This window comes from Mastacembelus armatus, chromosome 12 (genome assembly GCF_900324485.2).
Source record: "Mastacembelus armatus chromosome 12, fMasArm1.2, whole genome shotgun sequence".
In the NCBI taxonomy this organism is placed as follows: Eukaryota; Metazoa; Chordata; class Actinopteri; order Synbranchiformes; family Mastacembelidae; genus Mastacembelus; species Mastacembelus armatus.
Window position 1 is genome coordinate 10,778,852 of NC_046644.1, and position 23,709 is coordinate 10,802,560.

The 23,709-nt window shown below is 38.9% G+C and overlaps 2 protein-coding genes across 6 annotated transcripts in view; one reads left to right on the top strand and one right to left on the bottom strand.

Annotated features, from left to right (window-relative positions):
• The window catches only part of strbp (spermatid perinuclear RNA binding protein), a 73,149-nt gene extending 58,873 nt beyond the window's left edge, over positions 1-14,276 (top strand). Inside the window, exons 14-19 of one of the 2 annotated variants that reach the window (XM_026296730.1) lie at positions 557-709; positions 946-1,080; positions 1,700-1,840; positions 2,616-2,745; positions 3,479-3,532; positions 8,497-14,276. In XM_026296730.1, the coding sequence (XP_026152515.1) occupies positions 557-709; positions 946-1,080; positions 1,700-1,840; positions 2,616-2,745; positions 3,479-3,532; positions 8,497-8,591 (708 nt within the window). In that variant the 3' untranslated portion in view covers positions 8,592-14,276. Of the gene's footprint in view, positions 1-556; positions 710-945; positions 1,081-1,699; positions 1,841-2,615; positions 2,746-3,478; positions 3,533-6,196; positions 6,981-8,496 lie in introns of those variants that run through there. The other variant, XM_026296731.2, reaches the window with a different exon arrangement.
• A 6,416-nt stretch (positions 14,277-20,692) lies between these two features.
• The window catches only part of rabgap1 (RAB GTPase activating protein 1), a 63,210-nt gene continuing 60,193 nt past the window's right edge, over positions 20,693-23,709 (bottom strand). For all 4 annotated transcript variants that reach the window (XM_026296729.1, XM_026296728.1, XM_026296726.1 and 1 more), the window contains one exon: positions 20,693-23,118. In XM_026296729.1, the coding sequence (XP_026152514.1) occupies positions 22,996-23,118 (123 nt within the window). In that variant the 3' untranslated portion in view covers positions 20,693-22,995. The remainder of the gene's footprint in view (positions 23,119-23,709) is intronic.

A 23,709-nucleotide genomic window follows, 5' to 3' on the forward strand; every position in this document is an offset into this window, starting at 1 on the left:
TGTGTGTGTGTGTGTGTGTGTGTGTGTGTGTGTGTGTGTGTGTGTGTGTGTGTGTGTGTGTGTGTGTGTGTGTGTGAGAGGAAGGATGAAGGTGGGCAAATCCATGTAATCCCAAAGTGGTTGTGAACAAAGAGGCTCTCCAGAGCACAGAGCTGGGATAATCCGCTATTCGGTCCATTCCCATAAAAGGCTCTTTCTCCCCATCTCTCCCTTTTCTATTCTCTTTCTCTCTCACTTTCTTTCTCACCTTTTGATCTTTCTCTCCGTCAGCTTCCCTCTATCATCTGTTTTCTTTCACACATTGTCCCACTGTAGTGGCTGGTTCAGCAGCTGTAACAGAGTCACCTGTCTGGATCAAAAATTTGTCATTCCTCTTTTCATATTCACCTGCATATTATTCTGAATCACTTTGCTGCTGCAGGTGCTGTCGAGGACTTACACTACACTTATGTGACTTTGTGTCATGTATTGTAAAGGCTCTATTTTTATTGAAATAGAGTATCATCAACATGGTGGAGTGATATAAGACTCATTCATGAATCTTTTTCCACTCTAGGTTCTCCAGGCAATGGGTTACCCAACAGGTTTCGACTCAGACCTGGATCCCATGAGTTCAGATGAGAAGTCGGATGGTGAGGGGAAGAGCGAGACGTCCTCACACAATAGCAATAACCCAACACACTCCTCGGACAGTTCCAACACACTGGAGGTGGGAATTCATTTCAAATTATTCAAATGTAACAGGTAGTCAGTGTGTTTTAAGGCTGTAAAAGGATCTAAGCTTAGTCAAATACTGATCATAGTTGTGCTTCAAATCCCTGGCCAGTAATGTTTTTTTTTTTGTTTTTTTTTTTGTTTCGTTTTGTTTTTTTGTTTTTTTGCATTTTATCAAAACAATGAAATGCTTTTAAATTCAATTACGTTAATAACATCTTTACTCCCCAGGTGCGAACTCAGGGTCCCATACTGACGCCAAGTGGAAAAAATCCTGTCATGGAGCTGAATGAAAAGAGACGAGGCCTCAAATACGAGCTCATATCTGAAAGTGGAGGCAGCCACGACAAACGCTTTGTTATGGAGGTAAGAGTTTTATATACAGACAGACTGACACCGCTAAGTGATTATTAAGCATGTACACATGCACAAGAGTATGGAGCCATGAAATAGAACCATAAAAATATACTGTAGAATAAATATTTAGATTTCACAGGTGCACATGCATTTTACCAAGGCGGAAACATATACAGAGGCAAAGACACACACACACACTCACTCACTCTGAAACAGCCTGATCACCGTTAGAGTCAATCAGTCAATTCGGTTCCTAAAGCAGGGCTGTTCTCTGTGGGGTGTGTTGTTTTCCAACATGCCTGGCTGCTCCGTCGCTCTGCTGATTGATTAGAAGGCCTGCTTGACAGCAGGGCATCGCTAAACAAGCTGTCCTGTTCAGCCAGACTTGCTGACTGAGTTACTGATGGCTGATAAACTCATTTGGGCAACATTATTGTGTGATTGTGAATTTTGACAGATACGTAACATAAAAAGTGAGACACACAGCTAGAAAAGACTATAATTATAACTGACAAATTATGGCAGTAAAATGATAGCATGGCTCCAGAGCTCCCCTTTGTCCAACTAAGATCCCAAAGCTTTGATTAATATTTGATGCTCTGTGTGTGCCTTTGTGTGTACATGTCAGGTGGAGGTCGATGGGCAGAAGTTTCGTGGGGCAGGCCCCAACAAAAAGGTAGCAAAGGCTAGTGCTGCTCTAGCTGCACTGGAAAAACTCTTCTCTGGTCCTAATGCAGCTGCAAACAAGAAAAAGAAGATATTGTCTCAGGTAAGCAAGCGCACACACATGTATTAGATATAGCACATAACAGACACAGAGGGCACATCATGTGCGTTTACACACTGTGAATGACATAATACATAATCAGTTCATTCTCTCAATGTCTTCCCTGAGAGCCAACTGGTGAGTGCAGCTTTAAAGGTGCAAAGTGTAAAATGTGAAAGATTTATCAGCATATAGTGGTGAGATTGCAGAATGCAACCTTCTGAGTACCCCATCTCACCCCACCCCTATTTCCAGGTCCCATCACCTTTTAAAACAAAACACAATTCTTTGTTTTCTTTGTCCATTCTGGGCTACTGTAGAAACATGGCAGTGCAACATGGCTGCCTTCTTTAAAGGAGACCCGCTTCCTGTGTAGTTTCAAAAGTCTCATTCTAAGATTAATAAAATGCAACAGTTGGCATTTTACAGTGATTACACACTAATGACAGCATATTTATGTATACTATATTCCATTTCTGCTAATAGGTTGCTCTAAATATTACACATTGAAACATTTAAACCTCTGCACTGATCAATGTCACCCTTGTAGAGATGTGGGGAAATTTGTCTATCAATCAATCAATAACAGTGTTTAACAAGTGTCTAATCAAAGGTGCCTGGCAGCCATTAGATCACCACTCTTCCTTTTTTTCTATCAGTGAGTTTGTGTGCAGACTTGTTGTGTATCCTGTATTTGTTGTGTATCCTGTATTTATTTTGGCATCATGAATGTTTAAAACACATGGATGTATAATACGTATTGTGTCTCTACATTTAGACTAAAGGAGCCCTGGCGGCAGCAGCAGCAGCCTCAGCAGTAGCAGCTCAGGTAGCCAGAGGAAGAGGAAGAGCAGCCCTCGCAAGAGGAGCCTTCATCAGTGCAGCCGCACCTGGATATGTGACCCCAGGTACTGTAGTGAGAGGCTAGTTATGGGCTATGAGGCTATGTGTATTGTTATTATTGGGGTTTTTTTTGTTTTGGTTTGGTTTTTTTTACAGGCAATAAGCATGTTTTCAAAGGGTATTTTTTATTTACTTGAATTAGGTTTAATTTTGGCCTTTTGATAAAAAAATAATCACCAATTTGGTAACAGCTAATTTGTAATCCCACCTAATGTCTTCTGATTCATATTTGTTCTATATTGTAATTTTTGTCATATTAAACATGGTAGTCATTGGTAGTGTTGACATTTTCTTTTACTGTTGGTTTTACAGTATTGACATTTTCTTCTGCTTTAAGCTGCTTGCTCAGTTTTTTCTTGAATAAATATCCATTTTTCCTTCTAGCTGTGCAGGCTTTCAGAAATACCCTATAGAGACATATAAGGAGCAGTAGTTACATTAATGCATGCAATAATAAACAGTGTTTTCAGACAAGCCAGCAGCAAAACTGCACAATGATTATCTGATTTTTTTTTTTTTTTTTTAAAGCCTTATTTTGAGATTTATTTTTCATTTGTGCTCAATGTCCATAAACATATCTTGTTAGAAAGTAGTAATACTTTAACTTAGGCCTGTGCATCTCTCTGCTAGAATTCAGGGTGGCTAAAACACTCATCTAAACTTAATATTGAAAAGTGAAGCATGGATTTAAACAAGTGCATATTTGAATTAGACCCTGTACCCTCCCCCCCACAACAGGCTTTGGGACACCGTATGGCTACAGCCCTGCCGCAGCAGCTGCTCCTGCATACGGTACGTGCTTGTTTGTTTTCCTGTCCACACCTCATCATTTTGCCTTATTTCTGCCATCTACAACCTTCCTGCCTCTTTTCAGGCAATAACCTGCTAACCAATAGTGGTTAAATTCTTCAATAAGCTTATGATACAGCTCTAGTCTTCTTCTCCACTGCCTTTTTTGCTCTAGTTTCTCAAAATGACTTTAAAACTTTGATTCCATTTTAATCCAAGTTTTACTCTTTGGCACTGAATTTTGTTGTAGCTGATTAAAATTTTAACTGCTGGCTCCTCGTTGCGTGCTTCAGGCAAATCTTTCTGTGCTAGCTGTCTGCTCGCCACTTGTTTCTTAATCTGCTCATTGTCACTCACACCCTCATCTGTTATGGTTGGACCACTGCTCTGTCAGTGAGCTGCCGACTTCGAAATTCCCAGAAGCTGATCATGATTACAATGACACAGAAAGCTACACCTGCAGTCCTTTGCCTTCACAGATCAGTGAATACAGTTGGTCCTGGGATTATATTAACCCAGACAGGCTGCCTGTGCTGCCCATCATCCTCATTTCTACTTAGATTAGCAGAAGGCATAGTGTGAGTTCCTCATTTAAACCACTGTTATTTGCAACAAGGTGGCAGGGTCGTGTCACCACTGCAGCACTGCTCCTGCCAGGTTACTGGGCTCTCTCTCTCTTTCTCTCTCTCTCTCACACACACACACATACACACACATTTATGGGCTAAAATTTACACTATGCCCCTGACCTTAGGTACTCAGACAAAATTTACTGCATACATGTCTCTGTCCTGCTCCCTCTTTGATAGTTATCTCAACAGACTCAGGCTTGTGTATTGGTGTACACATGTGTACACTCTATCCATTGTACAGTTTGCAGCTTGAAAGGGGCTTATGTGCTGAGAGAAACTGGTCTGAGGCACCAGGTAGACGCTTAGTAACCCCCTGAGATCCCAGCAGCCCTCAAAATGAAGCATGCTTTAGTTTTCTGTTTATGATACCTTTAACTCTGCATTTCTTTGGGTTGTTTCTGTTCATCCCCTGGTGTCCACACATATTTCACATGTTAGTGTAACAGCCACTCTTACCAAATACCTAGAATTCATTGGTAGGTGTCACTTACACCAAACTTATAAATGTGAAAATGCATTCAGTAGGTTTCTTCATGGCTGGCCAACGAGAAGGCTTGGTAAATAAATAGGTGATTGGGTTTCCAGTAGCAGTATATGGGGATGGCTGAAGCATAAATCTTTGTTATGCATCAATACATGTCATGTTTGCTAGTGGGTGATCATAGAACGTTCAGCTGACCCTGACCTTTAACCTGAGCAGTAATCTCCCACAATGGAAGTTGAGTTCAATTCATTTCACAAAGAAAAGACAGGAAAACTAGAAATATACTAAGAGTTAGAGAATTAGGTTTTAGGATGAAATCAGCTTGGTGTGGTGGTTTTGTCTATGCTGGGCCTCCTGCTCATGGTTCCCAGTATGTCAATAGAGATCCTGTGAAAAATTCTGAGGTAAGACTCCAACACATGCAAAATATTCCATACAATTTCTGTTTGAGGTTTCTGTTTTTTCTTTTTAGACTCACATTGCATAAATAATAAAAAATTATTGTGAGGGAGTATCTTTTTTTAAATATTATATTCATTTTGACTTTTACTAGATAAAATGAGAGAGAGAAGTAACACCTGAAAACTTCAGGACCTCCACATTTATCATTTGGTTGCAAAACTTTCATCCAGCTCCTGCATTTTTGCTGCTCCTGTTTCTGCTTTAGGTTTTCTTGTTGGCAAACACTGGGCACACTCTAAAATGATCTAAAAAATATCACATAGAGCACAGAAAATTAAATCATAGAACACAGAACTTCACATCATAGAACAAAATATTTACCTCATGGAACATCATCATTATTATTCATTATCATTATTCCAAAAGCCTTTTGCGATGGACACATTACAGGACAGCAGAAACCATAGCTTATCTTCTTCTATTATCTCTTTTTTCACTTTATTACAATTTGGGCCCTAATTTAGCAGTTTTGTCTCAAATGTTTTCATTTGTGGTAATAACAACATTGTACTCACCGGGCTAATAGCTAAGACCTGGGAATATAAGGATATTGCTTAGAAGAACAAAAGTCCAAAGTTACAACTTTGATCTCCTGTACTTCCCTTAGTGCTGCCCACTGAGTATTTCTGCAATATTGAATTAGTGCACTTAAGCAAAGTGGTACATCATCTGGCTCAATCGTTGGCTTGTTTCCAGCGTTTCTGATCATCTGACCATTTATGTTTCCCAACTCATCTGACTTAGCTGTAGTGATGTAACATGTCATAACCAACCAAAAAGATAGATAAAACTACTAAAATAAGACCCAAGTTGTAAAAAATTACAAATACACGTTAATGTTATTTATTTTCTTCTCTTTAACTCTGAATCTCTTACCATCTCAGTTCCTCTAACCAGTGATAAAGGCTGCCACCTCGACTTACACGTTACACTCCCTCCCCCCGTTTGGGCGCTCTATATTTGTAGTGTGATGAGTGTTTGTTGGACGTACTTGTAGCGAAGTGTGTAGTGTAGTGAGCATAGAAACACTTGGTTATTTGTTGCCCTGGTCTCATGCAGAGCTGTGCTCTTCTCATGTCTCCCCTCTAGGTTTGCCCAAGAGAATGCTTCTGTTGCCTGTCATGAAAGTGCCCGCCTACCCCGTCCCCCACTACCACTTCTTTTAGCGCAGGAGACATACATACCAAACGCACCTTTTCACGCACCTTTTTTTTTTTTCTACAATATCATTGATGGGGAGAGGATTAAAGACTTGAGCTGAAGATTTGTAAAAGCGCTTTTTTGCTTTTTGTTTTGTTTTATTTTCTTACTGTTTCCAAGAATTTTTATGAATATGAAAAACATACTGCAGGTTTAAGTTCTTAAGAGATAAAAAAAAAACTTGAAGGATTTTTACTGTGAATTGTTACCTCATTCTTTGAGTCTAAATTATATATATCAGCCTTTTGTTATTGTGTTTATTTTTTTGTTTGGAAGAGGATAGCCTTTTCAATATGATACACACAACACACACATATTCTCTGTAAAAAAGAATAATGACGTGAGCCGTGTGAAGGTTGTACAGGAATAAATAAATAATGTTGGAAAATGAATAAAGTTTATCTCCTATAAAAGCTGAACACTGCCTGGTGTATATCTGATTTAAAGGCCTTCAGCTAATAGAGACCTGATTCAGTAGCACCTTTTTTGCTTTATTTGGTTTGTTTTGAATTAGATTTGGGATTTCTAGAGCAGTCACTCTGTTATCAGGAATGATTTAACCACTCTTTAAACCTTACTTTTGAACATCAAGCTTTAATATTCCACCCTCATACATTCGCACAGATTAAATTTCAATCTTTCCACGTACCCCGGCGTCTCTTGTTACATCCCTTCGACCCAGAGCTTATAGGTGTTCAGAGAGAAAGGCAAGAAGATAAAGGGTGAATTTAGAAAGCTCTTGTTAGATCCTGCATTTTGCATTCAGCTGCACGATCTCATTACCTCACGTGGTTTAATATTTGGCAGGTTATCACCTACATATATTATACCTTATCACATATTGCAAAATGAAGATTTTTTTTTTTTTGGATCACAGTATGTTGTTTAAGGCTTTAACTTCTATATAGAGTACATCTAAGTCTAAATGACTTGGATTTTTGTTAGAAGTCTGTACTATGAGCCTCTGATACTACAGGTCGAACATAAATTGTTGTGCATGTGGGAATTATCACATTAAAACAATCCATAATGTGACCCACATGCATTCAGATCTCACTCTCTCTCTGTGTTTTATGTTGCTATTGTTTCATTTCATCATTGCTGTTTTTTGCAGTTTTATGCATGTTCTTGCTCAGCCAGTAAGGACCAGCATCAACTGAGCCACTGAAACATGGACCCAAAACTATCACTTAAGATTTAAAGATTAACCAAAAACAACTGTCTAACATCAGCTTACACACAAAAAAAAGTTAACATAAAGGAGATACCAAAGGTCAAAGGTCATTCCCAGCCGAGTTATGCTGTCTACTACAGCTTGGGTCATCTACCAGCAAGAGATAACCCCATGACGACGTCTCCATGGTTACAGCTGTGAGGCGCAGCCATTGGATGAGTGGAACCCAATACAGTATCTTGTCCAATGGTTGGTTGAGCTCCACTGAATTGTTATAGAAACCTTTAAAGTGATAATGGTCTCACATCCCCGGAGATTTCCTTCAATCTCACATCACTGAAAAATCTCTCCAGCTGTTGTATTATGTGTCTTTTATTTATTTATTTATTTTATTTTTATATAATATAAATACATATTTATATTATATAATATATATAATTTTTATAATCATTTTTGTGCACAGCGCTAAAGCCACACAGAGAGTACTTAGTTTAAAAAAACTTCCTGACCTGTGTCTTAATTTTATTTTACTACCCACCACTGCAAAATGTGAATGTTTTGATTAGCTATTTCTAATTGGCCTTTTATTTATGCTCCTAATTTATCACATACAAGGAAAATGTTTTTCTGTCTTGTCAAATGTTAGATGAGAACATTGATACCATTCACGTGTCTGTGCACTAAATATGGTGCTGCAGTCGCTTAGTTTATCTTAGCGATAAAAGCAGGAGGAAACTATTCTGTCTAAAGCTGAATAATTAACACATTACATTCTAATTTGTTTAATAACTTCCAGTATTTGTCGGACACTAAGCTAGCCGGCTCCTTCTCCAGTGTCATATCTAACAGACAGGTATGAGAGGGGTTCGTGGGCATTATCTCTTTGTCAAAGACTAAAAAATGTTTTATGTGCAACAGCCTGTGTGCAATCTGAGTTTAAAGATTTCTAGATCTAATCATACAGTAATTACTTCTCTTTCTTTTTGTTTTGTTTTTTTTTTTCATCTCACTGCAGGTGGCCTTTTCATTGACAATCCCTTCTACCAGCCACGGACCATCGCTCCTTTTATCATTCATCTGGGCCCCCAGGATCTGTTCTCTGACTTCTAGAGGCAGCAGGTTGTTGGATATTCTCTTCATACTTACCCGGCTGCTCACATGCCCACCTGTTTTCCTGTCCATCAGAGTGGGCTGCTTTTCTATCCCACTTGACAGACTCACACATGGAAAACAGTTTTGGTTTGATCAGTTTTCTGGGGAAAAAAAAAAAACATCTTTCTGCCCAACAATAGCAAAAGGAGCTGTCTGACCTTCTGAGCTCGAAGCTCCTCTCTCTTTTTTTTTCTTCTCTCCGTGCAGATTATCACATCAGAGGAGAGTAACTTTACACTAAGCAATACTCTGATTTTACAAGAAATGTTCAGCTGCAACTGTGCAAGGCTGGGCTGAACTTTGGTCTTTCTTATAGCAATACATCTGAACTCCTCTCTTCGAGCTTACCTACTTGAGAAGATGTGAATGTCCAGTGGAGTTTGACCCAACACAGCATTGCAATAGCTCATTTTGATTGTATATTCATTGTATGTGTGTGTACATGTGGCTATAACATGACTATATACACATATATGTACGGTGTGTGTTTCTATAATGATGTGTTGACATTAATATTAATATATAATAATGTATTTATGTAAATATTCTATAAAATATAACTATTGTTGGTATAAATTATTTTAGAATTATAAAGTGAAATGTAACTGTAATATCACATTATAGCTTTCTTCCAATTTTATATACACTGAGCAATTGAAGCTAGTTCTAGGAGATGCAATATTATCTTTGGTATTCCTATTAACCTGTGCTGTTAGAATAATAATGCTTCCTTCTTTCCTTCCTTCCTTCCTCTCCTTCCTTCAAACTATTCCTCTGTCTTTGATGTCTTTCTGAGCCTTTCTGAGCACGCTCTCTGCTGCCCGAGGTTTGTTTACATGGCCCGGCCCAGAGGTGCTCACTACTGAACATAACGTGACGACACCTGTGCACATACACGCACATACATTAATATACTCTTTTCCTGTCAGAAAGCACATTTTCTATAGTCTCACTGCTGGCAGGGAAAACCGTTGTTACAAATATTTAACATGTAAACTATGTGTATATCCTGACGTGCGCACTCCTCCCTCCACCTTAACAGACTCACCCATCAACACAACGAACTATCGTCAGCTCTGTCCCGTTCGTCTTAGGGACCAAAAGCACAGCTCACTGACATACATTACTATTCTGATTCTTTCTGCAAACACAGATTCACACGCACACTCCTCTCAACCTTTCTATGGCTGTGGAGTTGCTGGTTGCAGAAACAACTCTAAAGGATTAGGAAGAGACACAGCACAAACAATCGGACGATTTAAAAATATAGCCGGGTTCTTCAAAAGTTGAATGTGCATTGGATTTATATGCTCTTTGCTTGTGCATCACTAGGATCACTAGCAAAAATCGATGTTCCCTGTTTTTAGAAAGGAGAACAACTGACACTTTATGGGAGTAGGTGCATTTTAGTGGATTGTAACATTAAATGAAAGGATGTTTTGAAATTTGGACTGGGGTGTTGTCACACAATGCCTTTAACTGGTCACTGATGCCAAAAGATTTGAGCAAAGGAGAAGATGCTAGACAGAGGAGGTTTCTGTAACTATGCTATGAGTTACGGGCTAATAAACAATCAAACACACCCCAAACCCCTCTGTAAGCCTTAAAAGAGCCCCATCATAAAGGGAATTTTTCTAACGTTAAATATTCTAACTAACCAACCAACAATCCAAGTTATAATTTATCCGTAGTGAGCGTCTAAGTTTGACAGATGATTGTGGCATTACTTGCTGGAAAAGGCTATTTGAGATTAAATTAGTGGAAGAGGTTATATGGTGCTTGAGGTTATGGAGTTTTCTTCTTTTTTTTTTTCTCAAACTTTGTTTATTTTTTATTAGTAGTTGACTGTGGAGTGATAGTGTTGTGAATTTAACCCCATACTGTAACTCATAGTGAATTTTTGCATATGTAGTAATTAGAGTGAGAGATGAGATATTCCATGAGATGTTAAAGTGCTTTATTCTAATAGTCTCTTACGTGTAATTTTGGGGGATTGTTGGAACTGAGCAGGTGTCACTTTACACAATGCATATACATAAGAGTAGCAGTATAGACATAGTGCTGTGTGATTTCTGCAAATTTCTGTGTTGCTTACGTCTTCTGAAAGCTCAGGATGCTTCATTAGTTTTTTTTTTTTTTTTGTAGCTTTTAATAGAGATGAGACGTCAGTCTGCAGAGGCAAAAATCAAACAGAACTTGCATCAAAAAGCTTTGATTCTGTTCGCACTCACCTTGATCTGGGCATCGGTTTGATCTCCCGTGTTTGCACCACTTTTGATTCAACAAAAAACAATGTCTGAGAAAGACACTATAGCCCCGAAGCCCTTTTTCAAGATAAGTCAAATTAGAGTTTTTGTGAAATTTTGCAACACCACTGAGCTCACATTACATTGAATCTGACAAGTTTAGTGTAGATGAAACACAATCGTGTTACTAAACTGTGATTGAGAGATTGGACGTAAACTAAAAGAAGAGCTTTGTCTTGGAGTGGTGACGTCAAGTACACAAGTTCTTGGTCATTTATGTTTGAACAACTTCAGTAACTGAGGTTTTCTGTCCAATGTGCTTTAGGACTGGCTATAGTCCATTTATTGTCCATGAGGTCCACTATCAACTGTCCTGCCCAGGACAAATTTGTCTATGAAGTCTAGATTAACCAGTCCACAAAAAAAACAAAACAAAACAATCTCACAAATGTAAAATTCGTAATGATCCTGAACTTGCCACTTTACTGTTGTGGAAACAAAAACTTTCATTGCTGAGATCCTCTTACTTCTCCGACCTGCAGCAACATTAAGGTTATCCTGGTGCCTTAGTGTCATCTAGAAACTCAATCATGGTCTTTAAAAAGAAGGATCTGCTGTTTACAGTAATGACATATTCTCCAGGTTTATTAACTGTGGAGCTTTGCACACTGTGTTTGCATTTTATCAAATGCAATCAAATGTCTGTGGACATTTTGTCTCTAAAAGTCTTGGACCGAGATGTTAGAGTATTTCTCTGCTGTGACTTTTCATCTCTGTGTGGAATTCATGTGCAGGTGAATAAGTTGGAGCTTGACAGAAACAGTCCTTCTCGATCAGCTAAGAATTCCTCCTAATTTCCCCTCTGCCCTCTCTCTCTCTCTCTCTCTCTCGTGATCTCTCTCTGCCCCTGTCCTCTCTCTCCAGATGGCCCACATTAACAAGGCAGACAGTCATACCTCAGTGAGCAACCTTTTCATTTCCCCTCAGACTGAACAGACACACACAAGGAGTCACCCTGACTACTGACCCTGTCCTCTTGGCCCGTTGGCTGGACGACCACATTCAGAGGAAGGGTGGCAGAGTGAGAGCTCAGGGAAACACGGTCAGTCTAAAACAGGCACAGGCGATCTGGTGGGACTGTGCAGGCTGGTCCACAGTCGTAGCGTTAATTCACTAGGAAGTTGTTGAGGCTCCACATTTCATCTCTCTTATTAAACATGAACATCTTCCGCTTTTTTTTTTTTACCACTATGTGAGTCTTGTGTTTCTTTTAAATGTAACAACGACGTTAGACAACAGGAGTCAGCCTGAGGTTTGATTAAACAATATATATATTTGTTGGTGGTGTAATATGGACATTTGTACAGGAAAATTAAAAAAAAAAAAACATGACATTTGTCTTTCTATTTCAAAATATATATTTAGTGATGATTTAGACAAAGCCTGTGAAATGAAGCTAGAAATTGTGACTAATGCTGCTCCTTTCACAATCTATTTCAAATCATTTTATTCAGTACATGGAGAAATAAAACACAGGGGAGGCTGAGGAGCATCTTCCAGCTGTGGTTCTCATACTGCAGCAGTAAGTGGAAGACGACGGTACCAGCCATTCTCGCAAAATAGAAAAATGTTGGCACTCCGCTCACAGTGGCGAGGATTGTGCCGGGCAGTAATGGATAACTTTTCTGGAATGTAATGATTGTTTGTGCTGGACTTGAGTCCCTGGTGAGATTTCTGATAGATGTTGCCACCAAATACACACACCTTCCTGCATCTACAGTCTTACAAAGCCCGCCTCTCACCGAGGTGTTCAATAACAACAACCTTAGTCTAAGAAGCACAAAACACACCGCGCAATACGCCCACACATCCTTCTCAGGGCTACCCGATGCACGTGTATGCAAATAGACACATGCACGCAAACTCATATGTAAATATGTCAACGTTCGCCTGCACAATGAGACAGCATGACACTCTTTGCTCTGTGGTTTGTATATTACACATATGATTGTACTGTATTTAGAGTCACACAAGTGGTTAGGCCTTGTCTGTACTGTAGGATTTGAGCCATGCATAGCCGAGACTACACACTCCCATCTACCCCATTTATTTTTTGGTGCTTTGTAATGGGCTCTCTGTAGCATTGTACATAATGGATTTTTTTTTGCTTTGAGTTTGCTTGTTTTTGTAGAAACAGCAGTTATCTGTGAACGACTCAAGCTTTGCTGACAGGGAGGAGTGCTGTATCAATAGATTTTTTTTGTTCTGGCACTAAATACAGGAGCTCTCCATGTTTAGGTGCTGGAGTAAAGAGTTCTGAGCGGTTTTCTTGTCAGGTCACTTCAGATTTTTGGACCTTCTGTCACATCCAGTTTCCCAAAAAGGCACTTCTTCATCTCCCTGCCAGGTCAAATGTCAGAGGGAAGGCAAACCATGCTGATGTTTTTTGGAAAGTTTCTGGTTCGTCCTGCAGGGTAGGATTTATCCAGAGCCTCTGTATGAAGCCTCTGTGGTATTAATCTGATCATCTCAGCATTCTTGGAAGTCAGAAACCATACAGAATGAAATCTGATATTCACCGTCTAGACAGTTCTGAAATGTCAGGTAAAAAAAAAAAGAAATCTGCTCTCCAGTGTGTAAATTCAGCCTCCAAAGGAAAACAGCCTTGATTGCTCTTATGTTAGGATACAAAGATGAGGTTAAGGTCTGGTAGTTGTGCTAAATGTATCAGGAAATGGAGGGAGGAGAGTTTTGCAAAAAGCTGGAAAGCCCATCAGTGAGTCACTCTGAACTCAGCAGAGCAGCAGAAATAGATCTCAGATCACGTTTCGACTGCTGAGGCAAAGCTAACCAGACTAGCTGCTGAACAGATCGTGTTCTCTGGGTGTGTGTGTGTGAGTGTGTGCATGTGTGTCAGGGAGAAAACATTTGTGTGCTCATCTGAAAATCGAAAATATGCGCGCACACACACACACACACACACACACAATAATACAGTCACTCATCCTGTTGCATACTTCCTGGTCACAGTCATCTGATTAAGTTTGTAAACGATCAACGTATTTTGGTTGGAAATGTACATTGTTGTCATAGTGATTGTAAAGTAGAATGTATTTACTCAAAGAAAGAGTAAACTTGCTTTTTTGTAGAGAATCATCTATACAGAATATATATATGATACATATATACAGTGTGTGTATATATATATATATATATATATATATATATATATATACACACACACACACACATCTATATATCTTTTGAAGTATTTGTGTGTGAAAGTTGTTTTGGGTGCATCCACCCTGTTAGGGTTCATACTGTACTTCTTTCCCCTGTTTTAATTTTTATTTAATGATGTTTTGACAAAAGTAACACTTTGAGTGATGAGCCTTTTTTTTTTTCTGTACATATGTATTTTTATTTTATTTTTGAAAAATAGGGGATTAAAACAAACTGTTTTATAATGCTGCTTATGAAATAAGTAAGTGATATGTGTCCACAGAATCTATTTGATCCTTTAAAAATTTTAGTGAAATGTAATGATGACAGGAGTGGGAGGTCGTGCTGAACAGAGACCGGTGACAATGAATGGGGTGGGGGGGTGTTTGAACTGGCTGTACCGATTGTTTTAATAAGTAGCAACATTTTAACAACAGTGATAACCTGTGGTTGTCATTGTTCCCGACGTAATCTATGCTTGATGAACTAGAAATAAAACTGAAACAGTGCTGAATCTCTATATGTGAGTATCTTTCTTTTTTTTTTAACCATTTCTGAAGACAAAGTGATGATAAACAGGCATGTTATTAATTATTATAAATGATAACATGGTGTTTCTGCTTTACAGTACAGCACATTACTAAAAAGTGGTTCATGCCAGAAAAACAAAAAAGCAAAAGAAAACAAGTAGAGTGAGGTTTAATACACATATGATGTATTAAATAAAAAAGCAATAGTTGGTGTCTTTAAAAAACATAGAAATAATACATTATATAGTTTAGACACAACAAGGTCTACAGCTATGCCGGACACATGGGTCATCATGGTGTGTGATACTCACAAGGTTAGTGTTGATATTTGGCAGGTTTGTCTAAAAAGAGTTTCAGCATGTGGGAATTTACCAATATGAGCTGTCAGTCACATTTTGAGCAGCTCTGCAGAAAGCTGAGTCAGAGTATCCAGTGACATCTCCAGCAGGCACCACCACCAGCACACAGCTGCCAAACATGCTGCAGAGAGAGAGAGAGAGAGAGAGAGAGACCTTGTGATTGTGCAAATGTGTGTTTTCAGACAAACATTTTTTTTTTTTATTTGATATTTGTCTAAAAGAAAGCAAATAAGACAGAGAGGATGGGGATTAAACCCTCCAGCTGACGACAGTAATCCTGACAAATGAATCCCCACTCAGCAGATATTATTGTGTCAAATGTGGCGGTTCAGTAATGGATGAATTCACTTTTTTATTGCATCAATGCATGGCTAAAGCTTTTCATAGTATCATTTTCCCTAGAAAGTGACAAACAATAGGGTGTTGTGAACAGAAGCGTCAGAAATCTGAATGTATTGCCGTGTTTCCATGCCAACTCCCATCAACATGATAAAAACCTAAAGACAACGAAACAAAAAATAAAGAGTTTGCAGGGCTAAGCTGTGGACGAGGATAATTGTTTCTTCTGCCTGTAGAAGTTTACACATGAGGAGAAACTGATTAGAGGCAGAAATATGAGATCGCAGTTTGATGATGAAACTTGGATGTGGGCCTGTTCTCACTGTCACATTCCCTCATCTTGCAGTTATGTACACACTAATCTGGAAAACCAATAAGACACAGTACACCAGAGGCAGCTGGATGCATGGTCCACATTGACGCACAGTAAAAATAAATGACCTTGCTCTGTTGATAATTTATTTGATGACCCGTATCACATTCCAACTGTGATATGCTCACAAATCAGATTAATTTGACAGGACTCATTCCTTTCCTGGTGACACCTAACATCAGCTCCTGTTTACAGACAACAACATGACAACAAGATAAACTAATGTCAGTATTAGTCTAGCTGCTGGAGCTTCGCTTTTTTTAAAAATTCACGATTTTTGTTACGTGCGAGTTGCCGTAGTTGTAGGACAGCTAACAACGAGGCTAGCTGTTAGCCAGCAGCTAACTACTCTAAAGCTTCCGACGAACGTGTGGATGTTTTGGAGAAAATATTAGTTTTTAAACTCCATTGTACGGCGAGCGGATAAGAGGAATATGTTGTAGTACTAGTTTGAATAGTTTGTTTAGTCATGTAGATATTTTTTTCAGCGTGAAACTTCGGCGCGGTTAGCTAACGCTAGCTAACATTTTCAAGCCGTCAGGCTGAGGTAAGTTAACTCATGTTGTGTTCAAGTTCAATGATAGAAAGATATAAAACTCCTGCTGTTTTATTTGGTTTATCTTCGTGGCATTGTTTATCGGTGGATTTAGGTTAAGTGACGTTAAATGTGAACGTGTTGAGGTTTAGAGTAACTTAATTTAGCGCTTGACCTATAGAGTTACCGTTAGCTGTGTGTTGAATCACGAAAATAAAGTTAAAATGTTAATACAAGTGTGTCAGTATTGTCAGAAAATGTGCAGAAATAATGGAAAAAATCACTTGTTTCATGACTGTAGATTTAAACCATAGCTACTGGTCAAATCCACCTAATGTAATGTTATATATAGCGTTATATAAAACATATTCCAGTGAAGCACATGGTCGTCATAACTGATCATTTGGATCATATCATAAATCTAATAACAGCTGAAAGACCACTGGTCTGAATTTAGTTACATGATTTGACTTCTCAAGTGGGGCAGCACGGTGGATTAGTGGTTAGCACTGTTCCCTCACAGCAAGACGTTTCCTGGTTTGAAACCCAGCAGGGACCTTTTTCTGGTGGGTGACCTTTCCATGGTCTCCCCGTGCTAGTGTGGGTTTTCTCCAGGTACTCTGGTTTCCTCCCACAGTCCAAAAACATGTATGTCAGGTTGATTGGTGACTCTAAATTGCCCATAGGAGTGAGTGTGAGTGTGTGAGGTTGTTTGTCTCTATGTGGCCCTGTGATGGACTGGTGACCTGTCCAGGGTGGACCCCTGCCTTTCACCCAGAGAGAGCTGGGATAGGCTCCAGCAGATCCCCATGACTCTGATTAAGGAATAAGCAGCTATAGATAATGGATGGGTGGATTTCACAAGTGTTGAAACTATGTGACCAAGACTTCTGTTTGTAAACCAGTAACAAAACGCCTGCTCTTTGTTTACCTGTAAATGTGATGCCTACCTGACTGATTTTAAACCATCAGTCTGCTCCCATCTGGCTCAGATTACTGCTCCCTCCCTTCATCCATCTGCTTTCTGACGTGTTTCCCCATATAAACAGTTAGCTGCTCATTCCTCAATAAAATATTGGGGAGGGAAAAGAAACAGCAAAAATATAATGTGTTTTTGCGTTGTTTTAAGTTCTACTGTCTCCAAAGTTAACTGACAGTTCTCACTATATTTATTAATGTAAAGTTTGAGCTCATGTGTTAGAAAATAGCAGGTTAAAAAGTTGTAGTGTCAGTGCGTTCGGGGATAATGTCCTTTTGATATCAAAACTCAAGACCTTCAGATGTTTTAGAGAGGAAGCATTTATGATTTTTCTCAACTCTCCACATCTAATCTGAAAACTATGATTATAGTAATTAATGTCATGGATTAGTACTGTTACCAATTGAGAAGATGATATGTTTCTTTCCCTGAAAATACCCTCAGATTAGTACATTTACTGATTATGAAAATTACAAGTTTCTTTCCTGGAGAATACCCTCTGGCCAGATTGTCCATTAAGAGGGAAAATGATAGCAAAGTTATGGGACACAGCAGAACACAGTGAATTTTTTACTTGTGTCTTTTCTGAACAGGGGGAGGCTCTGCTTTGTGCACACTCCTCACCTCAACAAATGAGATGACAGAGATGAGGCTAACAAGATTCAGCGCTGAGGATTTCACCTTTAAGGGCGGCTACAAAGATTCACACACAGTCTAGCCAAGTGAGTAAAAATAAAGGAAAAGGTAAGTCTGCGTAGATGACTGTACTCTGTGTAGTCTTAAAGTTACACAATAGTTTCAGCAGGATAACAGTAACTATAGTACATTTCATTGTGCAGTCAGGCTGTGCTTATCATTGAGATTTTGTAACAGGTACTATCAAATAGAGCTGAAACAACTGGTCCATTAAGTAATTGTTCAACATAAATCGAATCTGCAGCAGTGTTGATAATTGTTCACAAATTTCTTTGGTAGTAAGCTAATTCTATTGGACTGTTGGGCAGACAAAATAATACAGCTGAAAACATCACCTTGAGTTCTGGGAAATTATGACATATTGTTTACATATGCAAACATTTTCTAGACCTAATTATTTATTTGATAATAAAGAAAAGAACATGTAGATGAATTGGTCATGGACATGATTATCAGTTCAGCCTTGCAAATTAAAGGCACAGTAGTGGACCCACCACTGATCTATCAGTAATATAAAATGCACTAAAGGCACAATGAAAGCATCAGTATTTCTTCAGATAATGGAATGTGATGTGAAATTCAGCAGACTTTCTGCTAGCACAGCAGCATGAGTTAGTTGTGTGTTTGTAGTTAGGAGATCAGGCAGTTTAGAAGGTTGTTGGGAACCCCTATAACACATACTCCTACGCACATAAACAGGTTCATTGCAAACATCTGAGCTAAGCAGCAACTATAGACACCTACCCTAGCAGCATTCCACCTTTGCATTTTACGCTGTTGCTGCCTGCCAGTGGTATTTATAGCTCTGTCACGTAGGACAGAAAGCTGAAGCTGATATTGCCTAATGCTGATGTTTGTTACCTCCAGCCGCTGTAGGTAGTAGCCTTCCAACTTGTCGTGCCTGCTGCTTTGCAGCCTGCAGCCGCAGTGTCAGACACTGAACCAAAATCCCAACGGCTGTTATCAAGTAGGGTGATAATTTTATGAGCCTCCGCTAAGTTATAAACACTCTAAATGATATATGTAAGACCTCTAGCATAATGGGTGCAACTGTATATTTTATACACTGAGGCCAAGGCAGAAAATAGCTTGTCCCTGACACAGGTAACAGTGTAGCCATATGTAATGACGTATGTGTTCTTAGGGAGAAGACGAGAAGTGCAGCCAAATAAGTAAAAGCTATGAAGATGTTTCCATACAGCTCATGGGAAACAGCTTGTTCGAGTGGCTGACAGATAGAGACGCAATTAGCTAGAAAAAACAGCTTTTTCATGTTTAAAACTCTCTCAGATGTCCAGTGAAGTGTTCCCAGGGGGTAACTAAGAGGAGTCTCATCATAACAGCAGCGTGGGCCTCTTTTATCTCTTTCTCCTGTTCAGCTGCAATACGAGACGTTAGCAAGAGGACAGAGAGAAAGCGACAGGTTCGGCTAGATTTTTATAGAAACTGGCTTTGAACTCAGGAGACAGATAAAGATGCAAAACAAACAAATAACCTTATAAATACCTTAAGTTCTTAAGATTTCTGATGACATCTTAATATGTGAAGAGCCTCAGAAGTTTAATGCTGTTATTTTTGTTTAAAGTTTAAAAAAACAAGGGCAGGCGTGGATTTGGAATAGCAGGGTAAAAGCAGCATGGATGATGGTTTTGATATCCAGCAGATACTCTTGATGAAAATTCTCCCAATTTTTGTCAACATGGCATAATAATACATGAATTCAGCTGGAAACAAAAGATGAGAAATTGACAAGAGGTGAGATTTTTGTTTTTAAATGCAAATATTTAGATTTTGTAAGCATACTGTAAAATTTCACTTAACTAGGAGCAGTTTCTTGCTATTCGCTCGTGTGCCTTTGTATTCAAATACCTGAGGGTTTCTCAGATTTGCTTATGTTCTTTCGGCTGAGAGCAGATTTATAGAAACCAGACAGTCTCAGACAGTTTATTTTCCCACATCTTGTTTCTCTGTGTTCTTATAGAGCTGTCTTAAATAATCTTGAAGGTTAAACTTGTTTTTGCACAGATTTGAAGTTACCCTTTTTCTGTTACATCTGTTGACGGATCAGTTAAGTGGTTTAACTAAGGCTGAGTTGGTGCCAACAATAATTTGTGTTGAATAAATAAGGCTGCAGTTATTATGCTGCTGCTGTTGTCATTTTTTTGATAGTTGAATGAATGATTTCTTTTATTCTCAACCTACAGTTATGGTGAATAATGCCTGTCACAATTGATCAGCCTGAGATCTAAGAGATTTGATTTTGTCTGCCTAACAGTCAACGATACTAATAACAAGAGAGAGATCAAATTTTAGAAGCTGGATGTTTGATGTTTTTTGTGTTTTTCAGTAAAATCAAGTGCATATTAATTTTCCTGTTGATAAGCTAATCTCAGCAGTTGTTTCAGCTCCACTTACCAGGTAGACAACATTAGTATTAAACATGTATGTGTGATCAGTGGTTAACTGGATACAGTGAATCCATTCAACTTAACTTTTCTGTGTTTCGTCATCTACTTTAACAGCACTACTGACGGTAGCTCGTCTAGCTCAGCGAAGTTTGCAGTGTAAGTGATGTGTTGTCAAGTAAAGGGAGAAATTGTAAGAATAGTGCCCCCAGGATATTGCATCTTGTAACACCACTAGCAGGCTCCTTATCAGTCTTCATCAGCCGTGTACTCCTATGTTCCAAAGAGAAAACAGATTGAGACAGCAATAAAATAAGCCCAGTGGCCCGAGGATTGAGGTTTTCTTGATATGAGGCAAAAATGAGACAAAGATAATTGCGTGTTTATATCTTTATATTGAAATTCATAAAGTTTTACACAAGGCATTCTACACTATTACAATTTCCACACATTGATAATGTTTTTGTTGTTGGGTGATAAAGCTACGTTTTGGCATTTAACCAAACAGCAGTCTGACTGGGAAGCTTGGAGCAAAATAAACATTAAAAACAGAAAATATCATTGTGGATTAAACTGTAGCACAGCAGCAGGTAGCTAGGTACAAGTAGGCAACATTAGTTATAGTTACGGAGTAGAAAATCATAAACAAAAACTCAATTTTTTTATGCTTGTTATTTACAACCCAGTGCCCTTAGAAGAATGGCCCTTTTTATGTTTCAGACTAATCTGGATTTTTTTTCTCCGACATCACAATTATATTCCTGCCAATCAGATTCCACCTTCAAGTTAGATGCAATTTACAGTAACAGTTTAAAAGAAATGCAGCTTTTTTCAGTCTAATTATTATTTAAGCATAAACAGCAATTGGGATATTATTGAATCCTCTTTCTAAATATGAAAACACACACACACAGTTTAAAGACCCCACTCGCCTCACTACAATCATCAGATTGTTCAAGTCCATTTTGTGAGATGCCTTTCTGCACTCGTCTGTGTCCTTGTGTCCTCTGTGAAGATGACCATGTTCTTCTAGCACTGATAACCATAGTGTCTTTCACATCAGGAATTTTCACAAGAAATACCCAAACCTCTTGACCTTGTCTGTGTACTTGGCAGACAGATACAGTAGCTCCTTTAACAAGCAAGTGATCCAACGGAAGTGGCCACTGAGGATTTGTTGCATGTCCACCTTTATACCAAATTAACTGTTTATGTCATAATTCAGTGCGAGTCTATAGTGGTAAACAAGTTCCCAGATATCTCACTTGTGAAAACTAAAATTCACGTAGTTTGCCGCCCTGCTTAACAAACTCTGATCCTGCCAGTCTAGGTCAGACACCACAGCGCAGCTGACACTAGGAAAAAACACAGGTTTGTGAATCAGCAGGAACTTTGTGTGTGTGTGTTTTCCGTTGTAACGTTAGATTTCCCTAAGTGACGTTTAGGGTTTGCTACAATCATTGCACCACTCCGGGGTTCAACAATGTTCTAGTATATATATGCACATGTAGAAGTTTGCATAGTTTGGTACTTTTTTTGTGCTGGGAATCCAAACCAAGCAAAATTCAAGCATGTTTTACGCCTGGAATTTGATTTGAGGCAATTATACTGCTGGTTACAACAGCCTTTATACTTCTGCTTTTACTGTAAATTCCATATTCATATCTTAGTATCATTATCAACCTTCAGATCAAGGTCTTGTCAGCTAATGTCTCACTAGCATCATTCTTATACACATTTGAACAGTAAAGGAAACTGGACAACCTGGGAAAACACTTTTCCCTTGCATACATGCACACATCCACTTTAGTGCTCTTTCTTTCCCTTAGACTTATACATGTTCAATTTCTCTCTTATACACAGTTAATGTTATTTCAGTCTATTATCTACACATTCAAACATTTTCTTTTCAGTCTCACACACGTGTAACACATACAGTCAACACAAGACACATAGCATCCACACTTACACACACACACTCCCACACACATTGTCTTTACATAAGCACATTCATGTACATACTTAGAAAAAGAAAGGTATTGTTCAACGTAAATTAGAAAAAGCTCAGTGTTGAAAAGGCGTCTATTAGCTCTCGTACCTAAAACAAAAATATTACAGGGGCTGGTTGGTTTGTGCCAGTAGTTTAGAGGGGAGCCCACAGAAGAGTGAGGAAGGACGGAGTGTTTTCTTCTCTATCCTGTCAGGACAGTTAGAGTACAGATGTCCTATCTTCCTTCTGCAAGTCTTTAATATCAGCAGTACAAAGACAGAAATCAATAAAGCATTTCTCTTCTTTTTTTTTTTTTTTTTTTACACGCTTTTCTTTCTGTGCCTGGTGGAAGCGCATTGTAAAAGTGGTACCATTGTACTTCATGTTATGTTTTCCGACCCCTTCTCCTCAGCGCTGTTGGCTGTAGTCATTTGGGGTGGAGATGGGGTGATATGGCTGAGGGTGATTACATTAGGAGGGATGGGAAGAGGAGCAACATGAGGATTTTTTTTTTTTTTTATCAGAAACATGTAATAACACAGTCCTGGTAATAACACATGGTTATCCTGAAATTTAACGGTCAGTGTTCAAGTTAAGGTTATGACCCAGTGGGTTAAGTTTAGGGGTCCAAAGGTTTCGGTGTGGTGAGTCTCACTGCTGAGCACAGCTGGGCGATGGGATTATCAGGTTAGGTGGTCTCCTTGCCTTGGGTCCCAGTAACGGTTTTTATTGAGCTGAGTGTTCGGTTGAACCAGGTCTTCTTGGCAGCCTGGACCTCATTGAGGGCCAGACCCAGGTGGTGCTCCAGGTCCTGATTGTAGTAGAGAGAATAATTATCATTGTAGCATGAATAATGGGAGAAACACCAAGTTTTACAAAAAAGAACAGTTCATGTTTGGTGTAGTTCAGTTCTGCTTGCTACTCTCCTTCTAACAAACTCCAGTAATTTTCAGTAAGTTGAGCACACCAGTAATGTTAAGGCTTTATTTATTTTATTTTTTTGCTGTGCCTGGTTTATGGCAAATGTTCTGCAGTGATTTGTGGAGGCTGACTGCTACCCTGGCACTCCATTACTATGATACTCTTCAGGCCTGTTAGTCATGAGTGTAGATCTATCGCTGACAGCCCTTTTAATTATTATGCAGACAAACACATATAATCCAGTAGTCTGGATGTGCCAAATGTACCCCAGCTAAATCAGTGGACCATCTGAAAATATTTGAGCCTAAATTCTTGTCACAGACCTAATATATATTATATACTGTTGCATGTTCCCCCCACATTTATCCTGGGGGGCAGAACTATGTGACAGGGCAATCCCTAGTACATATAAAAGTATTAGTGTGTCTATGGCTGCAATCATGTTTGTGAATCTTAAACTCTGATTTGATATTATCTAGTT